This window comes from Mustela erminea, chromosome 11 (assembly GCF_009829155.1).
Source record: "Mustela erminea isolate mMusErm1 chromosome 11, mMusErm1.Pri, whole genome shotgun sequence".
NCBI classification, from domain to species: domain Eukaryota; kingdom Metazoa; phylum Chordata; class Mammalia; order Carnivora; family Mustelidae; genus Mustela; species Mustela erminea.
In genome coordinates, this window is record NC_045624.1 from 6,077,751 (window position 1) to 6,100,416 (window position 22,666).

A 22,666-nucleotide genomic window follows, 5' to 3' on the forward strand; every position below is an offset into this window, starting at 1 on the left:
AAGAGAGAGGGGGAAGCAGGCTCCCCGCAGAGCAGAGAGCCCGATGTGGGGCTCGATCCCAGGACCCTGGGATCATGACCTGAGCCAAAGGAAGAGGCTTTAACCCACTGAACCACCCAGGCGCCCCAATATAGAGGTTCTTAAGTGGCTCCATGAAGGCTTGAAGTGGCTTCAACCAATATGAAACTTGGAAGCTATCTGCTTCCATCCTGCTCGAGCCACTCACCCCCATCTCCCTCCCTCTGCTCATTATTTGTGTGCACATATATGTCCAGACTTGGGCCTCCTGGAGGTAAGGACAAGGTTTCATCTTGGTAAACCCCTAGTTGCCATCACAACATCAGGCATGGTAGGCATTTAATAATTATTTCCACCTGGGTGGCTCAGTGGATTGAAGCCTCTGCCTTCGGCTCAGGTCATGATCCCAGAGTCCTGGGATAGAGGCCTGCATCGGGCTCTCTGCTTAGTGGGGAGTCTGCTTCCTCCTCTCTCTCTGCCTGCCTCCTGCCTGATTGTGATCTCTGTCAAATAAATAAATAAAATCTTTTTAAAAAAAAATTATCTTCACCAAAGCAGCAGCATACTCTGTTCACCCAGCAAACACGTAGTGGTGGTTAGGAGCCTAGGGTCCAGGAGTCAAGAGACGCGGGTTTAAATGGCCTCTGGTGATTACCAGTTACACGACCTTGAGCAAATGTTTTTATCTGTAAAAGAGGAGTACCTCCCAACCAGAGATTATGTGAGATCACTTAAGTAAACTTTGCATGGTGCGGCTCCCATAAACCGTGGTGGCTATTATGCATGGTGTGCACAAGCTGGATCTATGCAGAAATCACTAAAACTGGCAGGAAAAGGGCCTACGGATACCCGTCAAGAACAGGCACTCTGATGTGTATGAAACGGCGCAGGGAAGCATCAGCAGGCCAGCCAGGAAGGCACTCTAGGACATTCGGATCAGACCTTTTCCTCCGGATAACTGGCCCCTGCCCAGTCTGACTTGACCCCACAGAAATCTAAGTCCCTGCAGAACTAGCCCCACCCACAGGGTGCACCCAGCCTCCCCTGGGAAAGAACAGGAAGTAAGGTGCAAAGGAGCTCAGGTGGGGGCACTCCTCCCCTGCCCTCCTCCCCTCTCGACCCTCCCCCCATCCCAGAGCAGAGCTCCCTGCTTCTCTTTCAAACTACACAGCTTCCCAGGAGCAAGGAACACTCAGCCACCAGCTCTAAAACCAAATCTTTATTCTCTAGTTTGAAAAGAAGGGTGAGTGGTTGTTCTGTTTCATTCCAGAGAACAGAACAAGGCCCAATAGGTAGAAATTACAGGAAAGTGGATTCCATTCATTATAAGGAAGAATTTCTAACAATTAGAATTATCCTACAATAGAACCAGGGCCTCAGGAGGTGGGGACTCCCTGTCACCTAAGTGTTCAAGCAGAGGCTGGGCATCCATGACCTAGAAATGGAGAAAGGGAAGCTCGCCCCTTTATGCCTGTCCGCCGACCCTCCATGATCAACGGGGCAGTCCTTCCCACCATGCTGAGCTCTGCAACGAGTGGAGGGTTGGGGGTGTTCAGACAGAAGCCTGGACAGGGGGCTGCTGACAGCCAGGGGATGGTCTAAGTGATGGGAGGGTGCTGCGTTGATCTCAGGAAGGGGGAGCAGAGCTGAGCACTAACAGTAGATGGGTCTCTCGGAGCCCCAGTGCCTATGCAGGGGCAGGAGGTAGGGAACAGGGTGGGACAGGTTAGAGCAGCGCGGCCTCACCTCTCCAAGCTGGAAAAGCCCCAGGTGCCGTCTAACAAGGCCAGCAGGTTCTCCCGGGTGTATCCAGCTGGTCCACTTTTCCTCCCAAGAGCTCATTTACTAGGGGACTACGCCACACCTACTTCCAAAAAAAAAAAAGCTGAAGGAACTCATAATAAAAGACGAGGACATTAAGGCGTTTACACCAGAGGGGAAGGGTCTTCCTGGCCCCTGGTGGCCCCTCCAGCAGGAAGGCTCAAAGGGGTAGGTGGAGCTGCTATTGCTACTTTTCCAGGGCATGGGACAGTCAGGACGGAACCTCAGCAAACACCACACCTGCTGGAGGCCGGAGTCCCGTGCTCCGCGAGCCGCTCCTGGTGCCCCGGGGTGGGGGTTGGGGGCGGGGGGACGGCTGGACCTCCCTCTCCAGCAGGGCCCAGCTCACTGGCGGCTCTCCCATCCCCTGCCTCCACCAAGGGCAACACAGGCCCCCCCACCCGCAGCCCAGGCCCACGGCAACACTCTCCCGTCAGTGACGCCCAGGGTACTCCCCCAGCCCCTCGGCCTCCGCAGCCCTGCCCGCTCAGACGTCATGCTTCTTCTGATGGGCCAGGAGCTTCTCCTCGTCGTCGAAGGTCTGGCCACAGATGGCGCAGCAGAAGGCGCCGTCCCGGATGTGGCTCTTCCGGTGGGTGATGAGGTTGGACTTCTGGCTGAAGCTGCGGTCGCAGTCGGGGCAGGCGTAGGGGCGCTCGCCCGTGTGGATGCGCCGATGGGACACCAGGTTGGACTTCTGGCTGAAGGCCTTGCCGCAGTCCGGACAGACGTAGGGCTTCTCGCCGGTGTGGATGCGCCGGTGGGCCGCCAGGTAGGGCTTGTGGCGGAAGGCCTTGCCGCAGTCCGGGCAGACGAAGGGCCGCTCGGGGGCGTGGTCGCGCCGGTGGGCCGCCAGGTGGCTGCCCTGGGAGAAGCGGCGCCCGCACTCCTCGCACGCGAAGGGCCGCTCGCCCGAGTGCACCCGGGAGTGCGCCACCAGGTGGGTCTTCTTGCCGAAGTTCTTGCCGCACTCGGCGCAGGCGAAGGGCCGCTCGCCGCTGTGCTGCCGCTGGTGCGCCCGCAGGAAGCGCTCCAGCCGGAAGCTCCGGCCGCAGTCCTCGCAGCTGAACAGGGACGGGGGCGCGGCGGCCGCGGCGGCCGGGGGCGCTCCGGGGTCCTCGGGCGGAGGCTCGGGCGCCCGCTCCCGAGCGGGTTTCAGCGCGGCCTCGGCGGCGGGGGGCTCAGGCGAGGCCTCCAGGGGGCCGGCCGGAAGCTGGGGGCTCCCCGCGCCGGGGACGCCCGGGGCCGACCCTTCGGACCGCTTGTGGATCTTGCTGTGGGACAGCAGGTTGGGTTTGTGGCGGAAGCGGCGGCCGCACTCCGTGCACGGGTAGGGCTTCTCGCCGGTGTGGATGCGCCGGTGTGAGGTCAGGTAGGGCTTATTGGTGAAGCGCTTCCCGCATTCCGGGCACTGGTGGGGCCGCTCGCCCGTGTGCACGCGGCGGTGGGCGATCAAGTTGGGCTTGTGCCGAAAGCGCTTGCCGCAGCAGGCGCACTGGAAGGGGCGGTCGACCGCGTCTCCGCCAGGCCGTGGGGCGGTCACGGCCGGGCGGCCCCTAGGCCGGGGCCCCAGAGCCTTGGCCGCTGCCTCCTCCAGGGCCTCGGCTACGTGAACCCGCTTGTGAGCGACTAGCTGGTCCCACTGGGCAAAGCTCCGGCCACAGTTGCCGCATATGAAGGGCCGGGCCTCCGGGGCTGGGGGGTGGCACCTCCGCGCGTGCGCTCGAAGCTGCTTCGGCCGCCAGAAGCGTCTCGCACATTCAGGACACGCGATGGGCCGCTTTGCCGCCGAGTGTGCTCGCAGATGCAGAACAAGGGCCACCCAGCCTCGGAAGCTCTGCCTGCAGAGGTGGCAGGCGAAGCCCAGATCTGGGGTGGCAGCCGCGTGGACCTGGCAGTGCAGGGCCAAGAAGGGCGCGTGTCGGAAGCGACGGCCGCATTCAGGACAGGGTAGCGGCAGCCGGGCCTGGCAGTGCCGGCTGTGAAGCCACAGGGCCACCCAGCCCGGGAAGTGCCTTCGGCAGTGGGCACAGCGATGGGCCCTACTGGGGGCTTGGCCGCCCGACTGGGCCACGGAAGTGCCTTGTAACCTCAGCCCATGGGGCTCCTTCTCCAGGGTCTGGGGCAACTTCTGGGAGGGCCCAGGGACCTTGGGCTGGGCTGGACCCATGGCCAGGGGGCCCTTGCAGCGCCGTTCCAGCATGGGTTCTTCCTCTGCTGAAGGTGGAAAAGCAGTGTCACTCTGGGGATCAACTTACCCTGCCCCGGTTCCTCCCTGGCCAACCCTAGGCCCGAAAGGAGCTCATCCCTCTGAACTCCTACAGCCCTTGAATCTGGACTATTCTGTTTCCTTGTCTGTTCTACATCATTTCAATCCTGCGCTTCTAGATACCATTTCAAGTGCATTTAAGTATTTACTAAGTATTTGCTAACCCTGGAAACTACCAGAAGGGAGGAACTCTGACACTTCTTGGAATCCCCCTCACGCCAGTCACCCAGTGTCTGGCATGGAGTAAACACTCCAGCATCGGCTGGACAAATATTCCTGCCTTGGGACTCATCAGAAAACGTGGTCGCCTCTCCCAGGTGCTTCCCTGCTGCTCCCCGCTCGTTTCTATTTCCTGCCGCTACATTTGAGCTTCCCAGCAACAGTGAGGCAGGACAAGACACGATGCTCCCAGTCTGACAGATGAAGCAACTCTGAGGCATAAAAAGGAGAGAGGGGGCTTGCCCGAGTGGACACAGTAAACCCAAAGCAGAACCCAGACCGGGGAACAGGCCTTCTAAACTCCCAGTCCAGTGCTCCTGCCTCTGCACCTGGGTTTGTAAAGTTCCAACAGAAAGAAACTCCCACGGCCTTTATCATATTTATCCTCTCCCCTGGGCTCTGATCAAACCACAGGGGAGCCTTCCGGGCCTCTGTGACCTCAGTCGCTCAGGGTGCAAGCGGGAGAGCAGGACACAGCAGCGCTCCTAGGGAACAGGAGGGGAGTGCTAGATGCTAAGGGTCAGGTCATGGCCTGTCCGGACTGTGCCCACACTCTGCCTGCCTGCCCTCCTCTACCCACACACATGATTAGGACATTGCAAGGAGAGCTCTCCCGAATCCAAGGAACACCCACAGCTGGCTATCCTCGGGGGCCCAGATCCCTGCCTCCCCTCGGGTGGTAGGGATCATTACCAGGGCAAGGCTGTAATCCCCGTCCGCTGCCAGGTCATGCCCTAACCCCACCAGAGGCTGCCCCACATTCCACTCTTCCACGGTGCCCAGGAGCCCAGATTCCTCAAGGAGAGCTTCTTGCAGCCACTGAGGGGTGGGTGGTGCGGAGCCTCCTAATGGACCTTCACTGCCAGCTTACAAGCTCCAGACACATCCTCAATTCCCTAGCGCCGGACTCCTCTCCAGGAGCTCAGACATGACTCATTCCCCTTGGCCAGACTGAGCACAGGGAAGACGCTGGTATGGGAAGGGGGTCCTTCCCCGCTACAGGTGACTTCCTTCCTCCAGGATGAGGAGATCTGAGTACTGGGGCTGTGGAACCATTTAGGAACCCAACAAAGAAGGCCAGACTCTACCCTGGAGACCGTGGAGCTGGAGATGAGGCTGTTTCCAGCCCCTCCTGGGGATGTTCCTGGGGATACTTCTGCGGCTGCAGTGCCGGCTTCGGCCCACACTCTGGTAGCCCCCAGATGTCAGAGAAAACTGCAGCAGTAAAGACACCCCTACCCCCATGGCAGAGCTCAGACCTCTGAGTGCAGAGAGGCCAGCCTTACCTGCGGGGAGGGGAGAGAAAACACGCATGAGGCTCTGAGCTCCTCCAGGGCAGTCATCTTTGTGTCCTCGCCAGCCACCACCCCTTCCCCCACCCAAGACCCACACCCTGAGCGGCCCAGTGACCTTCCTGGATACTGGGTTAATCAATGAATGTGCCCCCTTCACCAAGGAAGTACACGACAGCGTTTGGGGGTCATTTCCTCCACGGGTAAGGTCACAGCATGAATTCTCCATGCTGATGGCCAAAGGCCGGCCGATGGCAGAAACTCTGGAATCCCTGCTGGCTCCCCTTCCCCCACCCTCCTCCCAACAGGAATTCCAGGCCCGGTTCCCAAGGGGCTGCGTAGGGCGAGCTAGTGTGTCCAGGTCTCCGGCACAATCCCCTTGCGCCTCTGGATGGCAAAAGGTCGCCGAGACCCCACACGCCCCTTTTGTTTACGCGCGTGTCCCCCGTCCACGTCGCGGACACACGGCTCCGCGCACTCCGAGTGGGCCCTTTCGGGTCCCCACGCAGAGCGCACCTCGCGGAGCCTGTGCGCAGGTGCGCGGGCTCGCCCCCCCATTCGGTCCAGCACTGCCCCCCCCAACACAGCGCACACACAGTCACGCGCCCGGCAGGTAGGGCCGCCCGCCTCGGGCCCCTGTGGAACCCAGCGCCCTGCCCGGGACGAACCTCTCCGGCGGGGTGCGCGGAGGCGCGTCGCGCGTCCATGAGGCCGGAACGCCGGCGCCGGCGGCCGCGCTCCCCACCCCGCGCGGCGACAGCGGCAGGTTCGAGTTCACAACTGCCAGGCCCGGGCCCAGCCCCCCCGCCGGTTCCCAGCGCCACGTGACTACAGGAGCTGCCGAGGGTCAGTCGCGGGCTGGGGCCGGCGGCCGCGGCCGGAGGGCGGGGCGGGGCGGGCGGCGGGGCCCGTCCCCTCCGCGCCCCCATCCCAGCGCCCTCTCGCGGGCCGGGCCGGGGGCGGCCGCCCGGATCCCGGCTCCGTCGCCATGGCGACCGCAGCCCGGATTTTCCGGGACGGGCCCGGCTCAAGTTTCCCGACCCTTTGTCCCTACGGAGGACGCGCGTCCCTGCGCGACCGCGTGGCCGGACCGCCGTGCCTCGGCTGGGCCCGGCCTCGCTGGCTTCCTCCGAGAGGGCGCCCGCCGCCCTGGGCCACTCGTCCGCGGGTGCGGCCGCCGCCGCCGGCCACCTCGACCCCCGGCGGCGCGGCAGCACCGAGTGATGCCCCCGGCGGGGCGCGGCGCGGCCGACGCGAGAGTCTGCCTTCCGGCTTGTTCACTAGCGGAGAAAGGAAAGGCCCGACCGTGTGAACTTCAGAAGAAGAATGCCCCTGTTCCAGGAATTACCGCGAGCAGGCGTTCGCGGCTTCCCGCGGCCGGGGGCGCGGGCCTGGCCGGGGGGCCGCCCTGGCCGCGGGCCATGTCGCTTGGAACCGCGCGGCCGCGGGGCGGCGAGCGGGGAGGCAGGTGCGAGGCCGCGCCCGTGACTCACCGCCGAGCAGGTGGCCGCGGCTTTGCGGTTTTCCAGGCTAGGACGCTGTGATGTACTTTTACATTTTTCAACAAAGTCGATGTTAATCGTGCATTCATTTTTAAAACACTTAGATCTGTTGCACCAGTTCTATCGGAAATAGAATATAAAAATCTCTCATACTTTTAGTTCCTGGAGTCATTACATTTCAAATTTGGTATGTCTCCTCCTGTGTTTTTTTCTATACTTATCTATGCATGTGTGACGTAATTGGGATAATGTGCTGCAAAAAAAGGTATTCTGCCCTTTTCACTAACAATATGGTGAGTTTTCTCCCTTTTTTTTTAGATATTCTCTTGTGATATGATTCTTAATGGCAGCATAAATGTGCAAGTAAACTTTCTTGGTTTTCTGTACCATTAGAGATTCATCTTTTATTGCGCATGGCTGATTTACAATCCGAGGAGTGGGAAACTGATGGATCACAGACAATGTATATTTTTAAAATGCTTTCTAAATTATCTTCCAGGAAAGTTTATTAGCTTTCTCTTGAGAATGCCCATTTTTCCATATCCTTGATGATGCAGGCTGTTTTTTCAAATTTAAAGTCATTATTTCCCATTGTTTTGAATTTCATTTCCTAGATTACTAGTTAGCTGGCTCGTTTTTACACATATTTATTGCCTTTTTGTATTTTCCTGCGGATTTACTTATGTCCCTTTGCTCACTTTATTTGTCCATTTTTTTAAGTTGGGAAATTTGGCTTTAGTTCACATTGTTTGGGGGTTCATATCTTATCAAGTAAAAGGCTATTATGGTTTCTGCCTTTGGTGTCATATATAGTGCAGCCCTGCATCCCAAATTAAATTTTATGTGTGTATTTTTATCACAGAAAATAAGTTTTAATATAGTGTAAGTACTCCCCCTAACACACAATCCTCCCCTGCCCCCAAATAAATTTTCTCAGCTATAGTCACTCATTTCTTCTTCTGAATAAACTTTAGAATTTGTCGAATATTTAAAAATATTGTCAATATTTTAAAATCCATTTGAATAGATTGAAGATCCCTGTCCCCCAATTGTTCAGGTCTTATTTTATCTCTCACAGTCGAAGTTTCTATTTGTAGATTAAATGTATAAGTTGTATACTTTTTATGTGATAAAATTGACGAACATGAGAAGAAAAACTTTTGTCAGATCGTGTCCATAGCATATAGCATATCATACGATGCATGTCCAGTTTGATGGCTACAGAAGAATGGATTTGTCTATGAGAGCATCCAGAAGACACTTTGTTTGTTTGGTAAGTAGTTCGCACACTCAGCGTGGGTGGAGCCCAGCATGGGGTCTGGAACTCAACAACCCTGAGATCAAGAGCAGAGCTGAGTTCAGGAGTCAGCAGCTTGACCCACAGCGCCACTCAGGTGCCCCTAAGGTAGTCTAGTTTTTACCTAAATACTTAGTAAGATAGTTAATATGTAGGGAGTCCTTCTGTTGTGTCAGACAATTTTTGCTGCCTGGTGGGTCCTGGTGGGTGATAAACCCCTCACACACACATTTCAGTTAAACCTCTTAACAACCCTAGAAAACCTACTCTTCTCTTCATTTTACAGATGAAACAACTGAGTCTCAGAGAAGTGGAGGAATTTCCCCAGGGCCACACAGCTAGATAGGGGTTGATAGGAAACCAGCCCTACTCTTCACCACTGAAGCTGTACGTGTGGGAAAAGCATGGAGTGCTGGGCCCGGCGCAGAATAAATGTGAGATTCCTATCAGCTCAGGAGTAAATGCGGTGCGCATCTAATGCTTCCTTCCCTCAGGCCCCCTCCAAGGGGAATTGCTTTGCGGACCCCCCGAGTATCTTCATCTGTTGGAAACCTGTCTCACTTAAGCCCACAAACTACTCCCTTACTCTCCAGCCCCCACTAGAAGTGTCTCCCCCCGCCCCCCGCCCCATCAGGAGTAAGCCACCTGCTGTAGCTTCCTCTTTTGGCCAAAGCAAGTGATGGGGCCTTCACTCTGCAGAAGGGAAAGGAACACAGGAGTCCAGGGGGATTCCCAGGCCTTCCTGCCAGCCAGGAATTCCAGGCCTTGGTATTTGGGACTCCACCCCTTCAATATCCCTTAGAGGAGGCTATGGGGGGATGGTGCCGCAACCAGCCAAACGGCCGAACCCAGTGGAGACTGTCTCAGCTCTGACCTGCTTGCCAGAGAACAGTAGGACTGTACCGGGTAGAGGACCCACCAGGCAGCAAAATTGGCAGGGGCTCTGGGAGGATCCTCTTCCCCTCCCACCGTGCCTGGCCCCCACAACTGGATTAGATTGGCAAAGTAAATGAGCATGCCGGGGATGAGAGGAGTAATGTCTCCAGAAATTCTTTAGGAAGAGGACCGAGTACAGCTTAGAAGCAGTCCCGCATCTGCCAGCGGGCAAACCGCACCCACCCCTCGCAGATACACGGCCGGTCCCAGGGCTCCCCATAGGACTCACTGTACAGCCAACAGATACTGAGTTAGTGCCCGCCCTCTGCCACCGGCCATGTGCGGGGCCTCATCGTGAGCCACACAGAAGCAGACCGTGCTGTTTTCCCACAATGTGGAAGGACATTAAGAGGACTTCTCCGCCCAGTTTAGCAATGGAAGTCCTTCTTGGGGTAGTACTTAATATGAAATAAAACCAAGCCATTTGTTGATAAACTTTGAATGGATGACTGTTGAAAAGCTGGAGGAGAGCAGGAAGCCAGAGAGAAGAGAGAACTTCACTCTAATGCCCCTAACAACAGTGGGGTCGGGCTTCAGAGAGCATCCCGAAGGCGGACAGGAAGCCTCGCCGAGCTCCTTCCAGGAGTCCCCGGGCAGTGTGCGGAGGAGGCAGAAAGGTCCCACGCTGAGCTGTGTGGAGGCCACGCCTGCTGGCCCCTCACAGGGGCTCAGGCAGCGCTCCATCCTGATCCCTCCAGGCACAGACCTGGGGAGAAAGCAGCCGCCACCCGCGCTGAGGAAGAGCCCGAGTGTCCCCGGCCCGTTCCTCTGGCGAAGGGATCTTGCTGGGTCATGTGGAAACTCCCCAGGAAAAGACCATAGCGCTCCTCCTTGCAAGTGGCAAGGTCAGCCTGTAAGAGCTGCCCCAGACTGAGATGTCACCCAGATGGCTGCACCTGACTGCTGTCCCAGACCTAGTTCCAAGGGTCTTTTTCTAAAAGGAAAATCATGGGCTTGGTCGAAAGGAAACCAGGTAGAGTTCTGATTTGCTGCGGTGAGGCCCGTGCCTGGGCGCCTCCCAGCTGCGTGCCCCCTGCCCCCAGCCCTGCGCAGCCCCTCAGGCTGCCCCAGGCTGCCCCAGGCCTGTCCCCTCCTCCCCACTCCCCACCCCGAGTGGCCCTCCGAAACACGGTACAGTTCTGTTTGAGAACGTCGCAGACGGCTGCTGGGACCTCTGAGGTTCCAGCTGGTTTGACCGCACCCACGTTTAGTACTGGGCACCCCGAGGCCACTGCCTAGCCACGGTAGCCAGGTCCCCCCAAAGGCTTTCTCAGTGGCTGTTCCCTCTGCCTAGAAAGCCCTTCCTGCTCAACTTTATAGGGTTTGCTCATCACTTTCTTCAGATTCGGGCTCAAGCATCATCTTCTCAGAATGTGATTCCCAGCAAGCCTCTCTCCTGTCCATACCGCCCACCTGCAGGAGTTTCCTGTGGCTGCTGTGACAAACGCCCACAAATCCGGTGGCTCAAGACCGCACCATTCATTCTCTTCCAGCTCTGGAGGCCAGAAGTCCAGAATCAGTCTGGGCAGAAACGGAGGTGTCGGCCAGGCTGTGTTCACTCTGGAGGCTCTTAGGGAAAATCTGGTTCCCTCACCTCTTACAGCTTCTAGAGCTGCCTTCTGTGTACCCGAGCCCACGGCCCCTTCCTCCAGCTTCCAGGCCAGCACGTCCCTTCAGTTGTGCACTCTATCCTGCTGGAGTGCCCGCTCCCCACCTCTCCCACTCACAAGGACACTTGTGATCCCAGGTAGAGGCCGTCCAGAGAATCCAGGCTAACTCTGGGGAAAAATATAAATCAAAACTTTAATTTTCCTTGGTGCAAAAAGGAAGACTCTCTCTCCCACCCCTTCCTTAGAGCATTTACTTGCAAAAAGTTGTCATCGTGAATTTCTCTCTGCCCCTTTGAGAGGTTTGTAAGCCTCCTGCCAGCTTTAGAACCCAGGCCTCTGCCCAAGGCCCTGGGAGCTGCGTCCTTGAAATGTCAACACCAAGGAAGAGGGTGACCCACGGAAGGAGGGGGTTGGGGCTGACTTCCAGGTCACCAGGCTCCAGGCTGCAGAGCCATCTCCTGTTTTAAGGATAGAGACCGCACTGCTCCTTGGGAGAAATGCAATTAGCAAACACAGGCGGCCACCCCGTGGCCAGGTGCGTTGAAGATGCACTCCGGGTCACAAATGGTGCCATCAGGGGAGTCCTCTTGCTTGAGGACGAGTTCCCCTCTATCTGGTGGTAGGCTGTGTCTGGTCTGCTGGGCTGTGTCACGGCGGGGAGACCTCCTCCTGCTTTCCTAATCCCTTAGCGGATGGCCCACAGTGTGGGTCCCTTGCTGCTTTCGTGGTTATTGGATAATACAACTGCTTTTCTTCTCTTCTGCCTTTGCAGAGAGCTTTCCTGGGTTGGTAGGAGATCTTGTTTTTCGTTATGGTTCCCCAGCATGATCTCCCCATGTCGAGGTTCTCAGCCAACTCACATCTGCAGTGCCCTTTGCCATATAAGGTGACAACACAGACTGCAAACACTTGGACCGGAGCAGGGCTTAGAGTCGTCGTCAGCCCACCACCCACTCCTCCTGGCTGCTCTTCTAGCTCCCCTACCCAGCTGTACTGTCGTGCGTGGTTCATGTCACTGGAAAGCAGGGATCTGGCTTGTTTTTCCCCCTGCAGCCGCTGTGCAGGGGAAAGGTGTCAGGTCCACAGGGAGGGGAACTCGGTACCTGCCTGGGGCCCAAATGGGTAAGCAAATGCGAGACCTCGAGCCCACCGGGAGCGAACCGGATCCTGCGTGAGGTGTGGACCATCGTTTCCCCACAAACTTTAAACTCTCCTCCCTGCTTGTTAAGCAGATGAAGGGAGTCTGACAGAACTTAGGGCGAGAGAAAAATACCACTTTTCCTCATAGGAAAATTCCAGTCGGTATGTGAGTGAGGCAAAGAAAAAAATTATTTAGAAAGAAAACTCGAGTCGGAAACTCTCCTCCCTTCAGGACTCAGACTGTCCTCAAGGACTCGGGGCAGTGCCTTCAACATGTTCTTTTATCTGGAATGTTATTCTAGAATGACAGGAACGTGAGGACCTTTGAGGAATCTCTGCTCTGAGGTGGACCGTTGCTCAGGGGAAGGAAGGCATCTGACACTCCAGAGACCACGTTTACCACTACTTGGTGATTTGCTCTTGGGACCATATGCTGCCAGGAAACGTGGCAACAAACCATTGCGGTGTCTCAGCCAAGAGAGAAGGCACTTGACTTTACCTAGAGATCTCCATGTTTACCCGTTTGAGGTAAAATCTCTTCTATTCTTGGGACGCTATGTCTTTGTCTACTCCACACTGGCTTCGGGTTGTATCTTCTTCAACTTAATTCTAAAGTTGGGTTAGAAGCCCCATGTGTATCCATTCTTGGTTTAAAATCTACGAAAAACCAAGCTTGATTGGGAACCACCAGGAAAATTCTAAAACCGAATCTCTGCGAAGCCTTCGCCATTTAGCAGAAGCAGGCGTCTGCAAACGTGTCACGCCCGCCGGTGGCACATGCTCCTGTGCACGAAGGCCATCCGGTCGAGTTCGCCGGGTAACAGAAATGCTACCTCCAACCGTAGCTCATTCCTACCCAGACCTTCCTCAGATAACTGCATGTGGGCAGGCAGAATGCAAACTCAGTTTCAGCTCAGAGACTCCGCATGAGTTCCAAGGCCAAATCGGGCTCACGGTTACACGCGCTGCCTTCCGAGTCGGCCGGTGCTGTCTCAGATGTTCTCAGAAGTGGTTTGCTCCAGATGTCTTAAAACACGAGTAGAGAGTTACCTCTTATGTGGTTTAAGAAGGTTTATTTGGGGGACGTTATTAGAAAGGACAACAATACCTGCTACATGGTAACATTCTATTAAATGACTAGAGCTGACAAATAATATATAAAATAAAATTAATTCTAAAATGCACATTTGGAAAATATTTGATTTCAAGGCGTCTGAACTGCTCTAACTGCCTTCCTCTGGTGGGGCTGCTGCTTCTTATCTGTGCGGCTCTGGTGTGCGGTTCTAACCAAACAATCATGATCTATGGGTCAGAGGGAGCTAAAGAAGTTCTGTGGTTAAACTAGGAATCAAAAATCGTAGGCTACCACAAGTATGTAAGAAAGATAATTTCTGGGATGCCTGGGTGGCTTCGTCAGCTAAAGCCTCTGACTCTGGCTTTGGCTCAGACCATGATCTCAGGGTTGTGAGACTGGGCCCTGCTTCAGGCTCGGCACTGGGTATGGAGCCTGCTTAGGATTCTCTCTCTCCCTTTCCCTCTGTCCTTCCCTGCTCCCTCGCTCGTTCTCTCTCTCTCTCTCTCTCTGTCCCAAATTAATAATAATTCCACAGCCTGTTATTTGAAAGCACTGGCTGAGAAACTGGGCCCTTGAAGGGCCTCGCTTGTGCTCACCATCCCCATCTAGTGGTGGATCCCCCAGGACGGCTTACTGGACTCCATGAGATCTGACGGACCTCCAGTCTATCTGCCTTCCAACCACTTGGATTTAAGAAAATACTGAAGAAAAAGAAGAATAAAGGAAGGAGGGAAGGAAGGAGGAAGGAAGGAAGAAAAAAGAAAGAAAATATTTTTACATCCATGAAGCTGTTTAAATATACTTCATAAAGACGCAAATTCCTTTTATTAGTTTGCTGAATTTTCTCCCCCCCCTTTTAAAAAGATTTTATTTATTTATTTGACAGACAGAGATCTCAAGTAGGCAGAGAGGCAGGCAGAGAGAGGAAGGGAAGCAGGCTCCCCACTGAGCAGAGAGCCCGATGCGGGGCTTGATCCCAGGACCCTGGGATCATTACCTGAGCTGAAGACAGAGGCTTTAACCCACTGAGCCACCCAGGCACCCCTTTTATTTCCTTTTTAAAAATTAACATATAATGTATTATTTGCTTCAGGGATACAGGTGTGTGAATTATCAGTCTTACACAATTCACAGCACTCACCATAGCGCATACACTCCCCAGTGTCCATCACCCCGCCGCCCTATGCCTACCTCCCCAGCCCCCCAGCAACCCTCAGTTTGTTTCCTGAGATTAAGAGTTTCTTATGGTTTGTCTCCCTCCCGATCCCATCTTCTTTCATTTTTTTCCCCTCCCTACCCCCACGACCCTCGACCCTGACACTCAAATTCCTCGTATGAGACAGATCATATGATTATTGTCTTTCTCTGATTGACTTATTTCACTCAGCGTAATACCCTCTAGTTCCATCCATGTTGTTGCTAAAGTGAAGATTTCATGTTTTTTGATGGCTGCATAGTATTCCTGTGTGTGTGTGTGTGTGTGTGTGTGTACCATATCTTCTTTATCCATTCATCTGTGGATGGACATCTAGGCTCTTTCCTAGAGTTTCCCAATAGTTTGGCTATTGTGGACATTGATACTATGAACATTGGGGTACACATGCCCCTTCGGATCACTACATTTGTGTCTTTAGGGTAAATACCCAGTAGTGCGATTGCTGGGTCATAGGGTAGCTCTATTTTCAACTTTTTGAGGAACCTCCATACTGTTTTCCAGAGTGGCTGCACCAGCTTGCATTCCCACCAACAGTGTAGGAGGGTTCCTCTTTCTCCACATCCTCACCAGCATCTGTCATTTCCTGACTTGTTAATTTTAGCCATTCTGACTGGTGTGAGGTGTATCTCACTGTGGTTTTGATTTGTATTTCCCTGATCCCGAGTGATGTGGAGCACTTTTTCATTTGTCTGTTGGCCATTTGGATGTCTCCTTTGCAGAAATGTCAGTTCATGTCTTCTGCCCATTTCTTGATTGGATTATTTGTTCTTTGGGTGTTGAGTTTGACAAGTTCTTTATAGATTTTGGATACTAGCCCTTTATCTGATAAGACATTAGCGAATATCTTCTCCCATTCTGTGAGTTGTCCTTTGGTTTTCTTGACTGTTTCCTTTGCTGTGCAAAAACTTTTTACCTTGATGAAGTCCCAACAGTTCATTTTTGCCCTTGCTTCCCTTGCCTTTGGCGATGTTTCTAGGAAGAAGCTGATACGGCCCAGGTTGAAGAGGTTGCTGCCTGTGTTCTCCTCAAGAATTTTGATGGATTCCTATCTCACACCGAGGTCTTTCGTCCATTTTGAGTCTGTTTTTGTGTGTGGAGTAAGGAAATAGTCCAGTTTCATTCTTCTGCATGTGGCTGTCCAATTTTTCCAACACCATTTGTCAAAGGGGCTGTCTTTTTTCCATTGGACATTCTTTCCTGCTTTGTCGAAGATTAGTTGACCATAGAGTTGAGGGTCTATTTCTGGGCTCTCTATTCTGTTCCATTGATCGATGTGTCTGTTTTTGCGCCAGAACCATACTGACTTGATGATCATAGCTTTGTAACAGAGCTTGAAGTCTGGAATTGTGATGCCGCCAACTTTGGCCTTCTTTTTCAATATTCCTATGGCTGTTCAGGGTCTTTTCTGGTTCCATATAACTTTTAGGATTATTTGTTCCATTTCTTTGAAAATAATGGATGGTTTTTTAAAAAAGATTTTATTTATTTATTTATTTGACATACAGTTCCCAGGACCCTGGGATGATGACCCGAGCCAAAGGCAGAGGTCTTAACCCACTGAGCCACCCAGGTGCCCCAAATTGATGGGATTTTATAGGGATTGCATTAAATGTGTAGATTGCTTTAGGTAGTGTAGACATTTTCACAATATTTTTTCTTTCAATCCATAAGCATGGAACTTTTTTCCATTTCTTTGTGTCTTCCCCAATTTCTTTTCTTACAGATTCTTTGCCTCTTTGCTTAGGTTTATTCCTAGGTATCTGACAGTTTTGGGTGCAATTGTAAATGGAATCAACTCCTTAATTTCTCTTCTTCTGTCTTGCTGCTAGTGTATAGAAATGCAACTGATTTCTGTGCATTGATTTTATATCCTGACACTTTACTGAATTCCTGTTCTAGCAGTTTTGGAGTAGAGTCTTTTGGGTTTTCACATAAAGTATCATGTCATCTGCAAAGAGTGAGAGTTTGACTTCTTCTCTGCTGATTCAGATGCCTTTTATTTATTTTTGTTGTCTGATTGCTGAGGCTAGGACTTCTAGTACTAAGTTGAATAGCAGTGGTGATAGTGGACAGCCCTGCTGTGTTCCTGACCTTAGGGAATAAGCTCTCAGTTTTTCCCCCACTGAGAATGATATTTGCTGTGGGTTTTTCAGAGATGTTTTTTTTGATATGGAGTTATATGCCGTCTATCCCAACACTGTGAATAATTTGATCAAGAAAGGATGCTGTACTTTGCCAAATGCTTTTTCAGCATCTATTGAGATTATCATATGGTTCTTGTTCTTTCTTTTATTAATGTATTATATCACATTAATTGATTTGCAGATGTTGAACCAAACTTGCAGCCCAGGAATAAATCTCACTTGGTCGTGGTGAATAATCCTTTTAATGTACTGTTGGATTCTATTGGCTAGTATTTTGGTGAGAATTTTTGCAACCATGTTCATCAAGGATATTGGTCTGTAATTCTCCTTTTTGGTAGGGTCTTTGTCTGGTTTGGGGACCAAGGTAATGCTGGCCTTATAAAATGAGGTTGGATGTTTTCCTTCCATTTCTATTTTTTGGAACAGTTTCAGGAGAACAGGTATTAATTCTTCTTTAAATGTTTGGTAGAATTACCCTGGGAAACCATCTGGCCCTGGGATCTTGTTTGTTGGGAGATTTTTGATGACTGCTTCAATCCCCTTATGGGTCTGTTCAGGTTTTCTGTTTCTTCCTGGTTCAGTTTTGGTAGTTTATATGTCTCTAGAAGTGCACCCATTTCTTCCACATTGTCAACTTTGCTGACATATAGTTGCTCATAGTATGTTCTTATAATTGTTTGTATTTCTTTGGTGTTGGTTGTATTCTCCCCTCATTCATTCATGATTTTATTAATTTGGGTCCTTTCTCTTTTCTTTTTAATAAGTCTGGCCAGGGTATCAATATTATTTATTCTTTCAAAGAACCAGCTCCTAGTTTCATTGATTTGTTCTATTGTTCTTTTGGTTTCTATTTCATTGATTTCTGCTCTGATCTTTATTATTTCTCTTCTCCTGCTGGGTTTAGGCTTTCTTTGCTGTTCTTTCTCCAGCTCCTTTAGGTGTAGGGTTAGGCTGTGTACTTGAGACCTTTCTTGTTTCTTGAGAAAGGCTTGTATTGCTATATACTTTCCTCTCAGGACCACCTTTGCTCTGTCCCAAAGATTTTGAACAGTTGTGTTTCCATTTTTACTTGTTTCCATGAATTTTTTTCAATTCCTAATTTCCTGGTTGAACTTTTCATTCTTTAGTAGGATGCTCTTCAGCCTCCATGTATTCAGGTTCTTTCCAACTTTCCTCCTGTGGCTGAGTTCTAGTTACAAAGCATTGTGGTCTGAAAATATGCAAGAAATGATCCCAATCTTTTGGTACTAGTTGAGACCTGATTTGTGATCCAGGGTGGGGTCTGTTCTGGAGAATGTTCCATGTGCACTAGAGAAGAATGTGTATTCTGTTGCTTTGGGATGGAATGTTCTGAATATATCTGTGATGTCCATCCGGTCCAGTGTGTCATTTAAAGCCTTTATTTCCTTGTTGATCTTTTGCTTGGATGATCTGTCCATTTCAGTGAGGGGGGTGTTAAAGTCCCCTACTATTATTGTATTATTGTTGATGTGTTTCTTTGATTTTGTTATTAATTGGTTTATATAATTGGCTGCTCCCATGTTAGGGGCATAGCTATTTAAAATTTTTAGATATTCTTGTTGGACAGACCCTTTAAGTATGATATAGTGTCCTTCCCCATCTCTTATTATAGTCTTTGGCTTAACATCTAATTTATCTGATATAAGGATTGCCACTCCAGCTTTCTTTTGATGTCCATTAGCATGGTAAATTGTTTTCCACCCCTTACTTTAAATCTGGAGGTGTCTTTGGGTCTAAAATGAGTTTCTTGCAGACAGCATATCCTGCAGATGGATCTTGTTTTTTTAATCAATTCTGATACCCTGTGTCTTTTTTTAAAAAAGATTTTATTTATTTATTTGACAGACAGAGATCACAAGTAGGCAGAGAGGCAGGAAGGAGGGGGGAAGCAGGCTCCCAGCTGAGCAGAGAGCCCAATGTGGGGCTCGATCCCAGGACCCTGAGATCATGACCTGAGCGGAAGGCAGAGGCTTTAACCCACTGAGCCACCCAGGCACCCCACCCTGTGTCTTTTGATTGGGGCATTTAGCCCATTTACATTTGGGGTAGCTATTGAGAGATATGAATTTAATGCCAATGTATTGCCTGTAAGGTGACTGTTACTGTCTCTGTTCCTTTCTGGTCTGTTACTGTCTCTGTTCCTTTCTGGTCTGTTACTTTTAGGCTCTCTCTTTGCTTAGAGGACCCCTTTCAATATTTTAAATAGGGCTGGTTTGGTGTTTGCAAACTCTTTTAATTTTTGTTTGTCCTGGAAGCTTTTTATCTCTCCTTCTATTTTCAGTGACAGCCTAGCTGAATATAGTATTCTTGGTTGCATATTTTTCTCGTTTAGTGCTTTGAATATATCATGCCAGTCCTTTGTGGCCTGCCAGTCTCTGTGGAGAGGTCTGCTGCCAATCTAATATTTCTATCATTGTATGTTACAGACCACTTGGTCCCAAGCTGCTTTCAGGATTTTATCTTTGTCACTGAGACTTGTAAGTTTTACTATTAGATGATGGGATGTGGACATATTTTTATTGATTCTGAGAGGGGTTCTCTGTGCCTCCTGGATTTTGATGCTTGTTCCCTATAGCCATCCATCAGAACAATGTATTACTTAAAATATAACCCATAAGAAATTAGCTAGTCACCAAGCATGCTTAAAGATAGCCTTAAGAAAAACCTGTACTAGCAACAGGCCTCTGTGGGAGAGGATGACATGTCCTTGAAGCCGAGCAGCTGGAAACACCTGGCCTGCTCAAGATGGAACGCCTCCTGCTTCATCTTTCTATTACCTCCCCTTCCCCAGAGAGCACCTGCAGTTAGTCAGACAATCCTTTTTGTCTGGTCTTTCTCAACTATAGGTCACGTACTACGTGACCAGACATATTTTGCCTTTCTTCTTACTTATCTACAAGACTCGTGGTTAAAAGCAGTCAGTCCCTCCTGTCTCCCTGGTCTCTGGCCATGTTCCGTGCTCACCTGGCCTGCAATCAAGCATTTCTATCTATGGCACACAGCCTCATTTGGAGTCTCCAAATCCAGCTGATCCCTTCAGTGTGCTGCCCCACCCCTCCTCCCCGGATCTGCACTTGTGGGGTCCCTGCTTGAAGAGCAGTGGCCCAACTGTGCTTTGGATCACAGTTTAAGGTAACCCCAAGCTGAGAGCCCCCACCTCAATTCTGTCTCTGTAGTCAGCTTCCCTGCTGTGATACCTGGGAGCTCTGCCACACTCAGACACCCCTGGTCTTTCTGTGACCCCACAGTTCCTGAGACCACACTGTCCTGTGAGGGTCTCATGCACCGCTTAGCCTCTGAAGCGACATCTCTCAGTGAAGTGGACTTCGCTAAGATTTTGTGCTCTCCACTGCTCTACCACTTGCCAGGAGCCAGTCCCCTCCCCCACAGTCTCTCTTCCCGAATGTTGCCTCAGATTCACTTCATGCGTCCTACCTTCCAGGAAGTGGTCGCTTTGATCTTCTCTTTGATCTCCTGTTGAGTTTGTAGGTGTTCACAATGGTTTGATAACTATCTGGCTGAACTCCTGGGACCTGATGATATTCCGGTCTCCTATTCCTCCACCATCTTGCTCTTCCCCCAGTTTGTTGAATTTTCTTGAGTTATTATAAATTTTTAAATGTTCATGGCACATTATTTTTTTTAAAAGATTTTATTTTTATTTGACAGAGAGAGACAGTGAGAGCAGGAATACAAGCAGGGGGAGTGGGAGAGGGAGAAGCAGCCTTCCCACCAAGCAGGGAGCCTGATGCGGGGCTCGATCCCAGGACCCTGGGATCACGATCTAAGCCGAAGGCAGATGCCTAACGACTGAGCCATTCAGGTGCCCCATTTTTTTTTTTTTAAAGATTTTATCTATTTGACACACACAGAGAGAGAGAGATCACAAGTAGGCAGAGCAGCAGGCAGAGCAGCAGGCAGTGGGTAGCAGGCTCCCCACTGAGCAACGAACCGATGTGGGGCTGGATCCCAGGACCCTGAAACCATGACCTGAGCCAAAGGCAGATGCTTAACCCACTAAGCCACCCAGGCACCCCCTTGTTAATGTTAAGAAACAGCCACTGATTAAAATCCAAGTTTCATTTCTTGCCACCTTAAAACATTACAAAAGGCATCCTGATTTCTTATATATTTTTTCCAGATAAAATACAGGATTCATATGTTTATTCTCAAAAAGCAATTTAGATTTTTTTTTTCAGCTTAGTATTAGCCATTCTAGCTAATTCTTTGATCACAAAGCACCTGATTAGTCTTAGAAAAGGATTTCCTGTGTGTGTGTGTGTGTGTGTGTGTGTGTGTGTGTAGGTTTGCTAAGACTGTCTACACACTGGGTGGTTTAAACAATAGAAAATTATTTTGCTAACTCTTGAGGCCAAAAGACCAAGATCAAGGCGTTGGTGGTGTTGGTTCTCTGAAGTTCCTCTCCCTAGCTTGTAGGTGGCTGTCTTCTCCCTGTGTCTCCACATGGTCCTCCCTCTGTGTCCTAATCTCTTCTTAAAAGGACCCTAGTCGGGGCGCCTTGCGTGGCTCAGTAGGTTAAAATCTCTGCCTTAGGCTCAGGTCATGATCTCAGGGTCCTGGGATCAAGCCCTGCATCGGGCTCTCTGCTCAGCAGGGAGCCTGCTTCCCCCCTCTATCTCTCTCTGCCTGTCTCTCTGCCTACTTGAGATCTCTGTCTGTCAAATAAATAAATACATAAAGGACCCTAGTCATATTGGATCAGACATCCCAACCTCCCCATGTGACCTCATTTTTCTCTTAATTACCTCTTTAAAGTCCAACCCTCCAAATACTGTCACATTCTGGAGGTACCTGGGGTTATGACCTCAACATATGAATTTTAGGGGCGCGCACACACACACACACTCTCTCTCTCTCTCTCTCTCTCTCTATATATATATATATATATATAATATAGTGGTGAGATAGTCATTTTTCTTCTTTAATAACTCATAGACTCTGATTAAACATGACAGATCACACACACGTGTTTATCCCTACTCCTTCCCAAAATGCCGTCAGAACAATGGTGAATGAATAAGATGGTATAAATGCACAAGGAGAAAGGAGATGGGCAAGGAGACAACCAGGGGCGAGATACACGACGCGCGCTACAAGAGGCCATGGAAGGAACCACGGTAGCTGTCCGAGCTCCCTGCAGCCCGGGGTCTTTCTGGTGCCCCCAGAGCACTTTGCAAAGGAAGCTGCCAGCTCCGTGTGGAGATCCATGGCAGGGGTGAATAGGGACGGGGAGAAAATCTATGCCAAACACTGGGCCATCAGTCACTAGGGATTCAGGAAGGTAAATGAGACCCTGTTTTGGGCAATTAGCTTAGGGCCTGGGGCCGGAGAAATGGCCAGGCTGATTCCCTGCCCACCGAGTCCCCGAGCCCACTCATATTTGCTCAGGATGCACACGAGCTGAGCAGTATTTGGACAGCTCCCCCCCATCCCACACTAGCTTTGTTAATTCCATCACACCCTTCTGCTGAGCCTGTGGCCTCCCAGGAGCCTATGTGAAAGCCCTGAATTTCTCACCAGCAAGGATGGGACACGCAGGATCAAGACTGACCGCGTGTGCTTGTGATACAAGGGTTGCTGGACACCAGAATCCACTCTGACAGAGAGGCCTTCCTTCCTGGTGTGGTTTTAGGGCTTGGGAAGCAGGGGAAGGGGTCAAATGACTCCTCAAGGTCCCATGGGGTTTGAAGATGTCTGTATTTCTGGGAAGAATGTCCTGAAATGTGTGTCTGAGGATTCTGGGGACTGGTCACTCAGGAGAGCCAAAGAAGAAGGCGGCCCTACAGAGGCGGGACTGGGGCGGGGGTGGGATGGCAGGAAATGCAGCTCATATCTCATGGAGGAGAGAGTGGGTCAAGACCACCAGATGCTTGGGCTCCTTGGTCAGGGGGAGGGGGAGGGGAGGGCGGCTTGGCCAGGCTTGGCCAGGGTCAGCCAGAGTCAGCCAGGGTCGGGGTCAAGGTCTGGCGGCAAGATTGCAGCTGGGAGGCCTGTGGGTGGATGGGAGGGAGGTCTCAGAGGGCTGTCTGCCAGGAGGCCGGTCCTAATGGGGTGGGGAGGAGCCTTGGGCAGGCTGGGAGCTGGA

The 22,666-nt window shown here is 51.5% G+C and overlaps 1 protein-coding gene across 7 annotated transcripts; it reads right to left on the bottom strand.

The window, feature by feature from the left end:
* Nucleotides 1–551: 551 nt before the first annotated feature.
* On the bottom strand, nucleotides 552–6,654 carry REPIN1 (replication initiator 1). 7 transcript variants are annotated; one of them, XR_004277097.1, is made up of 4 exons: nucleotides 6,288–6,654; nucleotides 5,416–5,542; nucleotides 1,765–4,056; nucleotides 552–704 (listed from the first exon to the last, which is right to left on the bottom strand). XR_004277097.1 is itself a non-coding variant. In XM_032305928.1 (3 exons), the coding sequence occupies exons 1-3, from the start codon at nucleotides 6,546–6,548 to the stop codon at nucleotides 2,327–2,329; spliced, it is 2,115 nt and encodes a 704-aa protein (XP_032161819.1). In that variant the 5' UTR covers nucleotides 6,549–6,654; the 3' UTR covers nucleotides 1,223–2,326. The 7 variants fall into 7 exon arrangements, 5 of the variants coding, with proteins under 5 accessions (XP_032161819.1, XP_032161818.1, XP_032161820.1 ...); XR_004277096.1 differs by lacking the exon at nucleotides 552–704 and adding an exon at nucleotides 1,223–1,543; XM_032305928.1 differs by lacking the exon at nucleotides 552–704 and having other exon boundaries at nucleotides 1,223–4,053.
* Between the last annotated feature and the right edge of the window lie 16,012 nt (nucleotides 6,655–22,666).